Source organism: Argopecten irradians, chromosome 4 (genome assembly GCF_041381155.1).
Source record: "Argopecten irradians isolate NY chromosome 4, Ai_NY, whole genome shotgun sequence".
NCBI lineage: Eukaryota > Metazoa > Mollusca > Bivalvia > Pectinida > Pectinidae > Argopecten > Argopecten irradians.
The window spans coordinates 39,104,000-39,120,206 of NC_091137.1; the positions used below are offsets into that span (position 1 = coordinate 39,104,000).

At 41.1% G+C, this 16,207-nt stretch overlaps 1 protein-coding gene across 1 annotated transcript; it reads left to right on the top strand.

The window, feature by feature from the left end:
- The first annotated feature begins 12,154 nt into the window (after nucleotides 1–12,154).
- LOC138321602 (uncharacterized) lies at nucleotides 12,155–15,696 on the top strand. The gene is given in 2 exon segments (XM_069265379.1): nucleotides 12,155–14,835; nucleotides 14,837–15,696. Coding segments are annotated over 2 exon segments (2,781 nt in total). The 5' UTR covers nucleotides 12,155–12,267; the 3' UTR covers nucleotides 15,050–15,696.
- Nucleotides 15,697–16,207: the final 511 nt, after the last annotated feature.

A 16,207-nucleotide genomic window follows, 5' to 3' on the forward strand; every position in this document is an offset into this window, starting at 1 on the left:
ACAAACTTATCCTCGACACACCAGGGGTTACTATCACTATTCTCTGAATTATCTTAATACACATGATTATAAACATTAGTTTTCATTATCTATTATATTACATTGATTGATATCCAATCAACAATAACGACATTTCAATATTTGTTTTTCTCAATACGTGTTTACTTCCAAATACCCCCACAGGTGTAAAAATTCATACAAATGTTAACTAACTACAACCTGTTTTACAGCCATTGTGAAAAAAGTTACTAGCTTATCATACCAATATTCGATCCACATAATATTGCACAACCAAGTAAACTCTTACGTGTGTGTGACACATTGGAATGGTTAATACAATGTACGTATACCGAACGTAGGACATAGATAAAAATGATTTAGCTACGTCAGCTTGTCTAGAATCTTCTCGTATAAACAGAGCAGCTAAAAAATAACGTCATCATGTCTAAAATATTCTCGTGTGTGTACAGACTTAGTTTATAAATATGAATGATTGCATCATCGTGATGTCGAGAATCTTCTCGCGTGTATACATATAAACATAACGGTTTATCAGTGCGACTCAATTTAGCTACAATGGCCGAAGTTAACATATCGTCCGGTAGTGAACATGCACTCACACATGATAGTTCTAAACCGACAGGACTTCCATTTGTATGTGATACGTTGGACTTGTGTTTATAACAGTACAATCTCGGCTTAATGATTTTCTGTTTGTCGCTACAGCGGTAAAATCTGTTCACACAGCGAGTATATGGATTGATATCAACAATGAACTGTTAGAATATTCTGTCACCTTACATTACACATTACATTCTATATCGTATGGATATAAAAAGGTTTGTAATTACGTGACTGTTTATTCCTTATTGACCAATTTTGTAATGGAATCACAGTCTAGATAATGACGGTGCAATTAAAACCAGTGGAATATAAATGTATTGGTTGTTGTGACATACCTTAACATAATCATTGACTTAAATTCAAAATAAAATCCACAAACCGACTACAATGAACATAGTGGTTATAACATCATGTCAACAAGGTAAAAAAACTGATAATAATAAAATAAAAACTTTTTTTTTTGAGGATAAACCCCTGTTTTAGCAAAACTAGGGTCCTCTGAATATCTGATTTGATATTGACGAAAAACTCTGTAACAATCGAGAATAGAAGATACAGTCTCTCTATAGAACGGTAACAGTTGGTGAAATACGCGGCAGAATCAAAACGCGAGGAGGGATAAAAGAAGGAAGTCGCCTTACAATAGCGACTATGGAATCGTACCACTATGTCACCATTCATGCGGAGTCGCAGCAGAAGTAGGTCGCCTGTCATGCTGAGACGCAGCAGAAGTAGGTCATGTTCACCATTCACGTGGAGTCGCAGTAGAAGTAAGTCAACTTTCACGTGGAGTCGCAGCAGAAGCAGGTCACCTTTCACGTTGAGTCGCAGTAGAAGCAGGTCACCTTTCACGTGTAGTCGCAGCAGAAGTAGGCCACCTTCCATGCGGAGTCGAAGCAGAAGTTGGTCGCCTTTCACGTGTAGTCGTAGCAGAAGTAGGTCACCTTTGCAGTGCAGAAGTAGGTCGCTGTCATGCTGAGACGCAGCAGAAGTAGGTCACCTTTCACGCAGCGAAGTAGTCACCTTTCACGTTGCAGCAGAAGTAGGTCACCTTTCACGTGTAGTCGCAGCAAGATCGCAACGAGCAGAAGTAGGTCACATTCAATAGGTCGAGTGCAGCGAAGTAGGTCACTTTCACGTTATCGCAGCAGAAGTAGGTCACATTCCATGTTGGTCGAACAGAAGTAGGTCACATTCACATGTGTAGTCGCAGCAGAAGCAGGTCAATTTCACGTGTAGTCGCAGCAGAAGTAGGTCGCATTTAGACGGACGAAGCAGAAGTAGGTCGCCGTTCATGACGAATATTATGAGAAGTAGGTCACCTTTGTATTCAAGTGGTTCACCAGCAGCGTTTTCGTGTCATAGTCTAAACAGGAGTTGCAGTAGAAGTCGTTCACCCCAAATGTTGACATACAGAAGTCGTAACCTAAGCGGTAGGTCGCCAGTTTATAGTTGTGCTTCAAGGAGTCGTAGTAGACGTAGATCTCCTCTAAGGAGACTAACCAGACGAGCACAGGCGCGTAGGAGAGATCGATATAGAATCAAACGGAAACAAAATTGAAAAAAATGCAAACGAAAGGCGCTTCGGTGGATGAAACACATTAAAGCGCAAAACATCGGAGTAAGAGTAGTTAATATTAAAGCGCAAAAGCAAGCTTGAGTCTGCAGTGGAAAGTCGCAAAGATTGACATAGAGAAGTCGGCAGTTCGAAGGCCCGTCTCGCAGCAGAAGCTTGTGCTCCTGTGTCACCTTGTTACTTTGGAAATCAGCAATTGGCGCCAGTGTATAGTAGTTATCCCAGGAGTCCGTAGCAGCAGTAGATCGGTATAGACCCAGAAGAAACGAAAATAGAAAAAAAAAAAACGCAAAGGAAAGACGTTCCGTGTGGACGAACGCAATCAAGGCGCAATATGAAAAAATCGCAGTAGGTATATTGCAGGCATCACATTGTTACAGAAAAAGGGAGTAAGAGCTAACAATCACCGAGTCCGCGTTACGTGCAATAGGATGCCAGCTGGGTCAGAGAAGACTTTAGGTATGTCTTCAAAATTCTAACACGATTGAGACCAAGATGGAGTTGCCGGGGGGAGAATTCAAGCAGGGTCGTATACGAAAAAAAAGAGAAGATGCTATAACGGCATTTAACTTAGCTAAAAATAATCTCATCACACAACGGGAAAACACTGAAAGGAAATAGATAGAACCGTGATAGAACCGAGTCCATATGTTTGTCTGATAAAAAACATCAGAAAGTGGACAAGAATGTTCAATCAACTTCCCTCACACCGAAGAAAAATTTGTGGGTGGCCAGTTCTAAACAATGTAGATTAAGAATTAGGTCAGCTATTGATATGATTCTTATGGGCTTTGAAGCAAACTTTCAGTCGAACGTTTGTGCATATCATATACTCCAGATTAATACATTATCACAACAAAGGACATTGTGCGCGTAAATATTTTTTGTTTTTGTATATAAAATTTTTATAAATAATTATGAACACTTGATATTTTGTGTTATTGTCATTTCAATGCATTGTTACACATGTGCCATAGAATACTAAAGTATTCACAGAGGGCTAATTTCTAATTTGTTATGTCTAGCAAAACTGGATGGATCTGTGTGAAGTGATGCTCTGTGTTCGACAACAGACTGAGACAGGTTAGTTTGGTCCTAAGTTGGATATTTAAGGCATTTTAACTACTTTTATGTGGCTCTTTGGACTACTATAGATGCCAGAGCATTGCAGACAATCTTCATTAATGCGCGCTAGCTCTGGGCTCTCTTATATAGGACCAGAGATGCATAGGAAGATAGTTTAATGTTTATACAGACATTATTCAAAATCATTTATGTGTTTCTGTAGGAGGCATTGTTTTAGCTAGACCAGGAAAACCGGATTATCAATGACGATTTTATTCAACGAGGATGGATATAGCCATTTTGAGAACGCCGTACCAACTTATGCTATCTTCATGTGTCTTTGTGATCTGAGGGGGGGGGGGGGAAAGGGAAAAAAAACTAAATAATATGGTTTACATGTCAAAGATAATTAATATATTAAGAAGGGCCCACGCACTACCTTTCCGAACAGGCTTAGTTATTTATAAAATTGGCAATGTAAAACGAGATTCATAATTTGATGTAGTCACAAAAGTTATTAACTTACCGTTAGTAATACTTAAAGTATTATCACCCGTCTAGGATACAATTTGATTACACTTAATAATATGTTCATATGTCATACGCGAGAAGTTCTTTGTTTCCCGCTTCGTCCTAATACGGAGCGGTAGTTGAATATCACTGCGCGGCTTGCCAGACGTAAAACAGTGGAAAGAAACTACTGTGCTTATCTTACACAATAGTTAACGGTGGAATTCTTGATGTGTTTGATGATGCAATGCTAATAGGCAAGTCGGTAGTAGATTTTGAAATGTTATTTCATTTGTTGAAGAGACCAAGGTAAGTGGCGATTACTCTGGAAGGTGGTGGGCATTTTTTCGATTAGTTAGTAGGTTCTGTGGTCCGCGGAGCAGTAATGGATAGGCACCGATACGCCAAACTGTTAGTCGGCTTATTCCAGTGTTTGACATAACAGATATACTGCGCTCTGGCCCTCATTGACACCTCTGACATTCCTGAGCTGACTTCGTCTAGCTACTACTATCTGAAAACCCCTGACCTCGGACATCTCACTTGTCCGTGATTAGGTTGACATGGTTACTTATAACAAGATACTCTGATAACATGATTAGGTTTGACATGGTTAAAATATCCTGAGATACTCTTATCCTGACACCTCACTTCATGATATAGGTTGACATGGTTAAGTATAACACCGAGATACTCTGATCCTGACACCTCACTTCATGATTAGGTTGACAGGGTTAAGTATAACCGAGATACTCTGCCCTGACACCTCACTTCATGATTAGGTTGACATGGTTACAGTATAACCGAGATACTCTGATCCTGACACCTCACTTCATGATTAGGTTGACATGGTTAAGTAAGTACATTTGTATAACCGAAATACTCTGATCCTGACACCTCACTTCATGATTAGGTTGACATGGTTAAGTATAACCGAGATACTCTGGCCCTGACACCTCACTTCATGATTAGGTAGACATGGTTAAGTATAACCGAGATACTCTGGCCCTGACACCTCACTTCATGATTAGGTTGACATGGTTAAGTATAGCCGAGATACTCTGGCCCTGACACCTCACTTCATGATTAGGTTTGACATGGTTAAGTATAACAGGATAACTCTGGCCCTGACACCTCACTTCATGATTAGGTTGACATGGTTAAGTATAACCGAGATACTCTGGTCCCTGACACCTCACTTCATGATTAGGTTGACATGGTTAAGTATAACCGAGATACTCTGACCCTGACACCTCACTTCATGATTAGGTTGACATGGTTAAGTATAACCGAGATACTCTGATACCTGACACCTCACTTCATGATTAGGTTGACATGGTTAAGTATAACCGAGATACTCTGGCCCTGACACCTCACTTCATAGGATTTAGGTTGACATGGTTTAAGTTTATAACCAGAGATACTCTGGCCCTGACACCTCACTTCATGATATAGGTTGACATGGTTAAGTATAACCGAGATACTCTGGCCCTGACACCTCACTTCATGATTAGGTTGAACATGGTTAAGTATAACCGAGATACTCTGCCCTGACACCTCACTTCATGATTAGGTTGACATGGTTAATGGTATAACCGAGATACTCTGGCCCCTGACACCTCACTTCATGATTAGGTTGACATGGTTAAGTATAACCGAGATACTCTGGCCCTGACACCTCACTTCATGATTAGGTTGACATGGTTAAGTATAACCGAGATACTCTGAACCCTGACACCCTCACTTCATGATTAGGTTGACATGGTTAAGTATAACCGAGATACTCTGATCCTGACACCTCACTTCATGATTAGGTTGACATGGTTAAGTATAACCGAGATACTCTGGCCCTGACACCTCACTTCATGATTAGGTTGACATGGTTAAGTATAACCGAGATACTCTGATCCTGACATCTCACTTCATGATTAGGTGACATGGTTAAGTATAACCGAGATACTCTGGCCCTGACACCTCACTTCATGATTAGGTTGACATGGTTAAGTATAACCGAGATACTCTGATCCTGACACCTCACTTCATGATTAGGTTGACATGGTTAAGTATAACCGAGATACTCTGGCCCTGACACCTCACTTCATGATAAGGTTGACATGGTTAAGTATAACCGAGATACTCTGGCCCTGACACCTCACTTCATGATTAGGTTGACATGGTTAAGTATAACAGAGATACTCTGATCCTGACACCTCACTTCATGATTAGGTTGAACATGGTTAAGTATAACCGAGATACTCTGGCCCTGACACCTCACTTCATGATTCAGGTTGACATGGTTAAGTATAACCGAGATACTCTGATCCTGACACCTCACTTCATGATTGGTTGGAATGGTTAAGTATAACCGAGATACTCTGGCCCTGACACCTCACTTCATGATTAGGTTGACATGGTTAAGTATAACCGAGATACTCTGTCCCTGACACCTCACTTCATGATTAGGTTGACATGGTTAAGTATAACCGAGATACTCTGGCCCTGACACCTCACTTCATGATTAGGTTGACATGGTTAAGTATAACCGAGATACTCTGGCCCTGACACCTCACTTCATGATTAGGTTGACATGGTTAAGTATAACCGAGATACTCTGGCCCTGACACCTCACTTCATGATTAGGTTGACATGGTTAAGTATAACCGAGATACTCTGGCCCTGACACCACACTTCATGATTAGGTTGACATGGTTAAGTATAACCGAGATACTCTGGCCCTGACACCTCACTTCATGATTATGTTGACATGGTTAAGTATAACCGAGATACTCTGGCCCTGACACCTCACTTCATGATTAGGTTGACATGGTTAAGTATAACCGAGATACTCTGGCCCTGACACCTCACTTCATGATTAGGTTGACATGGTTAAGTATAACGAGATACTCTGGCCCTGACACCTCACTTCATGATTAGGTTGACATGGTTAAGTATAACCGAGATACTCTGGCCCTGACACCTCACTTCATGATTAGGTTGACATGGTTAAGTATAACCGAGATACTCTGGCCCTGACACCTCACTTCATGATTAGGTTGACATGGTTAAGTATAACAGAGATACTCTGGCCCTGACACCTCACTTCATGATTAGGTTTGACATGGTTAAGTATAACCGAGATACTCTGGCCCTGACACCTCACTTCATGATTAGGTTGACATGGTTAAGTATAACCGAGATACTCTGGCCCTGACACCTCACTTCATGATTAGGTTGACATGGTTAAGTATAACCGAGATACTCTGGCCCTGACACCTCACTTCATGATTAGGTTGACATGGTTTAAGTATAACCGAGATACTCTGGCCCTGACACCTCACTTCATGATTAGGTTGACATGGTTAAGTATAACCGAGATACTCTGCCCTGACACCTCACTTCATGAATTAGGTTGACATGGTTAAGTATAAAGCCGAGATACTCTGGCCCTGACACCTCACTTCATGATTAGGTTGACATGGTTAAGTATAACCGAGATACTCTGATCCTGACACCTCACTTCATGATTAGGTTGACATGGTTAAGTATAACCGAGATACTCTGGCCCTGACACCTCACTTCATGATTAGGTTGACATGGTTAAGTATAACCGAGATACTCTGATCCTGACACCTCACTTCATGATTAGGTTGACATGGTTAAGTATAACCGAGATACTCTGGCCCTGACACCTCACTTCATGATTAGGTTGACATGGTTAAGTATAACCGAGATACTCTGGCCCTGACACCTCACTTCATGATTAGGTTGACATGGTTAAGTATAACAGAGATACTCTGATCCTGACACCTCACTTCATGATAAGGTTGACATGGTTAAGTATAACCGAGATACTCTGGCCCTGACACCTCACTTCATGATTAGGTTGACATGGTTAAGTATAACAGAGATACTCTGATCCTGACACCTCACTTCATGATTAGGTTGACATGGTTAAGTATAACCGAGATACTCTGGCCCTGACACCTCACTTCATGATTAGGTTGACATGGTTAAGTATAACCGAGATACTCTGGCCCTGACACCTCACTTCATGATTAGGTTGACATGGTTAAGTATAACCGAGATACTCTGATCCTGACACCTCACTTCATGATTAGGTTGACATGGTTAAGTATAACCGAGATACTCTGGCCCTGACACCTCACTTCATGATTAGGTTGACATGGTTAAGTATAACCGAGATACTCTGGCCCTGACACCTCACTTCATGATAAGGTTGACATGGTTAAGTATAACCGAGATACTCTGGCCCTGACACCTCACTTCATGATTAGGTTGACATGGTTAAGTATAACCGAGATACTCTGGCCCTGACACCTCACTTCATGATTAGGTTGACATGGTTAAGTATAACCGAGATACTCTGGCCCTGACACCTCACTTCATGATTAGGTTGACATGGTTAAGTATAACCGAGATACTCTGGCCCTGACACCTCACTTCATGATTAGGTTGACATGGTTAAGTATAACCGAGATACTCTGGCCCTGACACCTCACTTCATGATTAGGTTGACATGGTTAAGTATAACCGAGATACTCTGGCCCTGACACCTCACTTCATGATAAGGTTGACATGGTTAAGTATAACCGAGATACTCTGGCCCTGACACCTCACTTCATGATTAGGTTGACATGGTTAAGTATAACCGAGATACTCTGGCCCTGACACCTCACTTCATGATTAGGTTGACATGGTTAAGTATAACCGAGATACTCTGGCCCTGACACCTCACTTCATGATTAGGTTGACATGGTTAAGTATAACCGAGATACTCTGGCCCTGACACCTCACTTCATGATTAGGTTGACATGGTTAAGTATAACCGAGATACTCTGCCCTGACACCTCACTTCATGATTAGGTTGACATGGTTAAGTATAAACCGAGATACTCTGCCCTGACACCTCACTTCATGATTAGGTTGACATGGTTAAGTATAACCGAGATACTCTGGCCCTGACACCTCACTTCATGATTAGGTTGACATGGTTAAGTATAACCGAGATACTCTGGCCCTGACACCTCACTTCATGATTAGGTTGACATGGTTAAGTATAACCGAGATACTCTGATCCTGACACCTCACTTCATGATAAGGTTGACATGGTTAAGTATAACCGAGATACTCTGGCCCTGACACCTCACTTCATGATTAGGTTGACATGGTTAAGTATAACCGAGATACTCTGGCCCTGACACCTCACTTCATGATTAGGTTGACATGGTTAAGTATAACCGAGATACTCTGCCCCTGACACCTCACTTCATGATTAGGTTGACATGGTTAAGTATAACCGAGATACTCTGGCCCTGACACCTCACTTCATGATTAGGTTGACATGGTTAAGTATAACCGAGATACTCTGGCCCTGACACCTCACTTCATGATTAGGTTGACATGGTTAAGTATAACCGAGATACTCTGGCCCTGACACCTCACTTCATGATTAGGTTGACATGGTTAAGTATAACCGAGATACTCTGGCCCTGACACCTCACTTCATGATTAGGTTGACATGTTAAGTATAACCGAGATACTCTGGCCCTGACACCTCACTTCATGATTAGGTTGACATGGTTAAGTATAACCGAGATACTCTGGCCCTGACACCTCACTTCATGATTAGGTTGACATGGTTAAGTATAACCGAGATACTCTGGCCCTGACACCTCACTTCATGATTAGGTTGACATGGTTAAGTATAGCCGAGATACTCTGGCCCTGACACCTCACTTCATGATAATGTTGACATGGTTAAGTATAACCGAGATACTCTGGCCCTGACACCTCACTTCATGATTAGGTTGACATGGTTAAGTATAACCGAGATACTCTGGCCCTGACACCTCACTTCATGATAAGGTTGACAAGGTTAAGTATAGCCGAGATACTCTGGCTCTGACACCTCACTTCATGATTAGGTTGACATGGTTAAGTATAGCCGAGATACTCTGGCCCTGACACCTCACTTCATGATTAGGTTGACATGGTTAAGTATAACCGAGATACTCTGGCCCTGACACCTCACTTCATGATTAGGTTGACATGGTTAAGTATAACCGAGATACTCTGGCCCTGACACCTCACTTCATGATTAGGTTGACATGGTTAAGTATAACCGAGATACTCTGGCCCTGACACCTCACTTCATGATAAGGTTGACATGGTTAAGTATAACCGAGATACTCTGATCCTGACACCTCACTTCATGATTAGGTTGACATGGTTAAGTATAACCGAGATACTCTGGCCCTGACATCTCACTTCATGATTAGGTTGACATGGTTAAGTATAACCGAGATACTCTGGCCCTGACACCTCACTTCATGATTAGGTTGACATGGTTAAGTATAACCGAGATACTCTGGCCCTGACACCTCACTTCATGATTAGGTTGACATGGTTAAGTATAGTCGAGACATTATGACAGATAGATGTCTGATGTAGATAACACAACACGTTAAATAAAATTTCGTTATTTCCAGAATTATCGACAATGCTTTAAAATTGTAAAGAGAGTTCACACAGTATTGCAATAATACAAAATAAAGATAATTAATATAAACATTGATTTTCCGTTTTAATTATATCATTTTAATGTTAAACAACAATCATGATTATTCTGGAAGCATTTTTGTCTCAGTATCAGTTTACTTCCTAATACTCTCACTAGTGTAAAACTCCATACAACTGTTAACTAACTAACTACATATGTAACTACAACCCTTATCTATTTCACAACCATTATGAAAACAGTTATTAGCTGATTCTACCAACCATCCCTAGTAGACTATATATAGTACATCGATCCACATGATATTGCACAACCAAACGAAAAACTTACGTGTGTATTAAAATAGAATGCTTAACGCAGCACAATTTACGCCAAGAGTATACGTATACCAAACGTAGGACAAAAATAACAATAAGCATTGAGCTGTGAATGGACACGTTAGCATTTATAACGACCGTACTACGTTTTGTAGGCCTGGAATCTCCGCGTGTGTATACATATAAACATAGTGGTATACCCGGGCCTTTTAGTTTAGTTAAAATAGCCGTGGTGAACACAGCATACTAACGTAGTATTGGAGATCGTCTGTGTAGTGTGTGAACATGAACTGTCATGTACTGAAACATTTTAGTCAATAGGACGTTTATAAGCGATAGTTCTTCACCGACAGGACTTCGATTTATTTGTGACAGATGTTGTGATATATGTTCGACTTTGTTTGTCACTTTGTGACAGATGTTGTGATATGTTCGACATATGTTCACTAACCAAAACGTTGTTGGAATACTATATATAGACTCGATTCAACGATTTTCTGTTTGTCGTCAAAGCTGTAATACGTCGACGGAGCGAGTATGGATTAACATAAACAATGTACAGTAAGAATACACTGTGACTTTTACAATACATTGTATAAGTACTGTATGGAAATAAGGAGACTTGTAATTTACGTCACATTTTCTTCTTCTAACACCAATTTTGTAATAGAGTCGCAGTCTGCATCATGACAATACAACTGTTACAGTGAAAGGAGTATGAAGATATAGGTTGTTGTGGTGTGAACTAAACGGAATCAATGAATTAAACTCAAAATGAGTACTTGAACTCAACCGACTGAAGTTAACAAGCTATAACGTCAACAAAGTAAAAAACTGATTAAACTGTATTTATTGGGGATAAAAAGCTGTTTTAAATTAGCAAAGCTAATCTTTCACAGGCTCTAAATATCTGATTTAATATTAAAGAAACAGTTTGTAATAATCGAGAATAGAAGAAATATTGAAACTTTCACATCACTGTCTGGGCACAATGGGAAGAAGAGGAGGTAGAAAGAAGAGAGCAGGATATCGTTCACGACGGCGTTATAGATTCCGAAACAGAAGGTCTTACTCAGGATCATGCTCGCCAACACAGAAAAGGAGATCGTCATCGAGCTCATCTTCTTCAGGACAAAACATACCATATACAAGCCAACAATTACTCAGATCGCGTATTGAAAAAACAGTTTTGAGGACCCGGAGTTGTCCGTCGCTACAATCACTGGAACATCCATGTACACCAGACCAAGCACCACATCAGCGCTGTTACAGTCTCTCCCCAGAGCGGTACCAGTTGGTGAAATACGTTCCTGGGAGGCACGGTAGAATCAAATCACATCATAAGAGGGATAGAAGATGGGAGTCACTTTGCAATCGCAACCGAGGCTTAAGGAGTCAACCACCTTGCATATGGAATCGTACCAGAAGTCAATCGCCCTTCTTTTGGCGATGTAGATCACCTTTTCATGTGGAGTCGCAGCAGAAGTAGGTTATCGTTCATCGTTCATGCGGAGTCGTAGCAGAAGTAGGTCACCTTTCACGTGGAGTCGCAGCAGAAGTAGGTCACCTTTCATGTGGAGAGTCGCAGCAGAAGTAGGTCTCCTTTCAGCCGGAAACGCCGGAGAAGTAGGTCACGTATGCGGAGTGTCAGCAGAAGTAGGTCACCTTTCATGAGGAGTCGCAGCAGAAGTAGGTCACCTTTCATGTGGAGTCACAGCAGAAGTAGGTCTCCTTTCAGGCGGAGACGCCGGAGAAGTAGGTCACATATGCGGAGTCTCAGCAAAAGTAGGTCACCTTTCATGTGGAGTCGCAGCAGAAGTAGGTCACCTTTCATGTGGAGACAAAACATAAGATCTACACGCCAGCTTCAATTACTCAGATTGCGTTTGGAAAAACCAAGACCAATTTCGAGGACCCGAAGTTGTCCGTCGCTACAACCATCCAGACATTCGTGTACACCAGACCGAGCACCACGTCCACGGTGTTACAGTCTCTCTCCAGAGCGGTACCAGTTGACGAAATACGTCCCTGGGAGGCGCGGCAGGACCAAAACACGCCATCGGAGGGATAGACGGAAGACACTTTATAATCGCGACCGAGGCTTACGGAGTCAATCACCTTTAATATGGAATCACTCCAGAAGTCAATGTCAGTCGCCCTTCATTTGGCGTAGAAACAGTATCACGACTTACAGAAGCCAACGCAGTAGATCACCATTCGATTTAAGTCGCAGCAGAAGTAGGTCACCTTTTAGGCGAAGACGCAGCAGAAGTAGGTCACCTTTCAGGCGGAGTCGCAGCAGAAGTATATCTCCTTTTAGGCGAAGACGTAGCAGAAGTATATCTCCTTGTAGGCGAAGACGTAGCAGAAGTATATCTCCTTTTAGGCGAAGACGTAGCAGAAGTATATCTCCTTTTAGGCGAAGACGTAGCAGAAGTATATCTCCTTTTAGGCGAAGACGTAGCAGAAGTATATCTCCTTTTAGGCGAAGACGAAGCAGAAGTATATCTCCTTTTAGGCAAAGACGTAGCAGGAGTATATCGTTCTGCCGGCAGAGTATCAGAAGAAGTAGGTCACTTTCCTATTCCAGTGGTTCACCAGCAGCGTTATCGTGTCGTAGTCTCAGCAGGAGTTGCAGTAGAAGTCGTTCACCCCAAATGTTTACATACAGAAGTCACAGTCGAAGCAGATCTCGAAGCAGAAACTGGTCTCGGCTATCTGGGTATCGTTCAAGGAGTCGTAGCAGAAGTAGATCTCCTATAAGGAGATTTGTCAGACGAAAACGGGTGCGCAGGAGAGATCGATGTAGACGAAAAAGCAAAGACACAAAAACGTGGAACATTGATGAAAATGTCTCAGATTTTTTCTTCAGTGACGTTTCTGTAGATGAACACATCAAGGCGCAAAATCAAAATCGGAGTAGGTATATTGCAGGCATCACGTTGTTACAGGAAAAGGGAGTAGAGCTACACCACCGAGTCCGAGTACGTGCATTAGCTGCCAGCTGGGTCAGAAAAGACTTTAGGTTGTCTTCAGATTTCTTACGCGATCGAGATCACTATGGAGTTGCGGAAATACTGAAAGCGCTGGAAATTCTGGATTCAAGCAGGCGTATTAGACAAAAAGAGAAAACGCTAAAACGGCTTCAACTGAGCTCAAAAAAGGTCTCTCATCACACAACTGAACATTTAAAAGGAAAAATCCACAATCTGAGGAAAATACAACCAAGGCACGGAGCTGCCAATTTGTCTGTGTGTAAAAATATCCGTAAATGGACAAAAACTTTAACCAAGGAAGAGCTTGAACGATATGCTCTTCACCTTCCAAAGGAACCATGGAAGAAACTAGCCGATATATGTCATTTCAATCCAGTAGATGACTTTCCAAATTTACCATGGTTCCTCCCTTTCTGCTTCGGAAAACCGGCACCGGATGGAACTGTAGTGCATTCATGCGGGGACTTGAATAAAACAAACATAAACGAAAAACTAAAAACATATGATATTCCATATTCACATTGCAAGAAATTAACCAGGTACATGAATGTCGAGTCAAAGATTAAAATTGCGACTTCGGAACCGCGGCTTGATACAGTGTTATGGTATTATGAGAATTTGGAGTGTCGCCAAGTGGACGAAGTAATAATGACACGACTGGATACCGGGGATACAACTGAATTGTCGATAGGAAAGTTAATGGACCGACTTCTCACTTTCAAGCAAATGGCTCGCGGGTTTCGTTGTGGCAGGCGAAAGGTGGCTAAATATAAAATACCGTTCTTGAACACGTTACTCAGCCTTGCTGAGGCGAAACTTCGTGACGTAAAAGAGAAGCTACATTTAGACGCACCCGTTGTAGTTGTGGGGGATAGGTCAGGGTCTATGGATATCGCAGTTAGAACTAGCTCGGTGATAGCGGGTATCCTATGTTCGGTATGTTCTGCAGACATGCTTGTTTTCAACCATCGTAGCAAGCGCCCAAAAGTTGTTCCAACAAATGTCGACGAAGCAATAAAACTTGCAATGAAAACAATGGCGCATGGCTCCACAAATCCATCCTCCGCTTTGAAGCCATTTTACAAACGGAAGAGAGTTGTAAAAACGTTTATCATAGTGACAGACGAAGATGAAACAGACGGGGATTTTGCAGAGCTCTTCGAGAAATACCATGCAGAAGTGTTTCCGGCTCAGTTAGTATTCGTCTCATTTTTTGGATCAGCATCAAGAAGGGTTCATGTGCAAAAACTTAACGAGGAAAGGTTTCAAACCGCTGCAATTTGTTCTAAACAGAACTCGGCCAGACTTAACAAAACTAGAAAAAATATTAGGAATATTAGCGTCAGGGAGCAGTTCGTTCAATGAGGAACTTTCCGTTCTTCAACATCAAACCTGCGGAAACCATCTTACAGTTGATTCCTAAATTCTGGATTTGATACATTTGAAATTCACTGGACACCACAGAATTGAAAGGTCATACGGTGCATTGGCTAAATATTGATTAAATTCGTGTAAATGTGAGCAACGGGAATAAATATAGGATTGGGTCATACTGTTGTGCTAAAGATCGCGATTACAATCGTTCTAAATGTGACTAATGGCATTAAATGTTATATGGCGGATTCGGTAAACATTGTGACATTGATAAACAAACTCGTGTAATCAGGACCAATGTATCCAAAGAATAAGATATTACTCGTACTGCGATCTACAAAGTAAACAACACTTCCTAAGTATCCCATCTTCAATATGCGGGTACTTTTACAATAATATACCCGGTAAAATATATTTGATCATTTTGTACACATTGTATATGAAAACACATTGTACTAATTAATAAGACATATTTTACGTTAATCTTTAAGTATTTGTTTATTAATAAATAATATAAATAATTTCATATAACAACTAAGATTGTTCTTATAGATTATGTAGTAAATAACTTTTAATTAAATGGTATGATTTTGAACTCTTGATAATGGTTGTTTTTGTCAATTGACTATGTAAGCAAGTGTCACGCCATCCTCAATATCCAAGGGGTTATTACCACTTGTTATATCAATACTGAACATGCCCATGCTCTGTGTGCGAAAACAGATGAAACAGGTCGTTTGGTCCTTTGCTGCATATAAGAAAAGGTTGAATAACAATGCTCTGTATGGCTGTGATGTTGGTCACCGTAAATTATCAAAGAAGTATATATAGGCTTTTGATATGGCAGTTTTACCATCCTGAAAGTTTTGCTATGAGGGGGTTGATAAAATGAGTGATAATAACCCCTGGAATATTGAGAATGATGTCATGCATCACAACATAATCTAGATGTTTTCTCACATTTTTAAAAATTGTGTTCAGAGATTGATGCCTATCCCAGATTATCATCTCCTGATCTCTATAAGGACAGCAGTGGTTAAGATGTCACTGCATATTACCACAAGACCTCCAACTATGGGTAGCATGTTTGAATGCCTTAATGGGGCAGTTGTTACTGAGCACAGTTCTATAACCAAAACTCTGACTGCTATAGCCTATAAGTAAATGATCATGATCATGACAGCATAGCCACCATTTGATCATCATC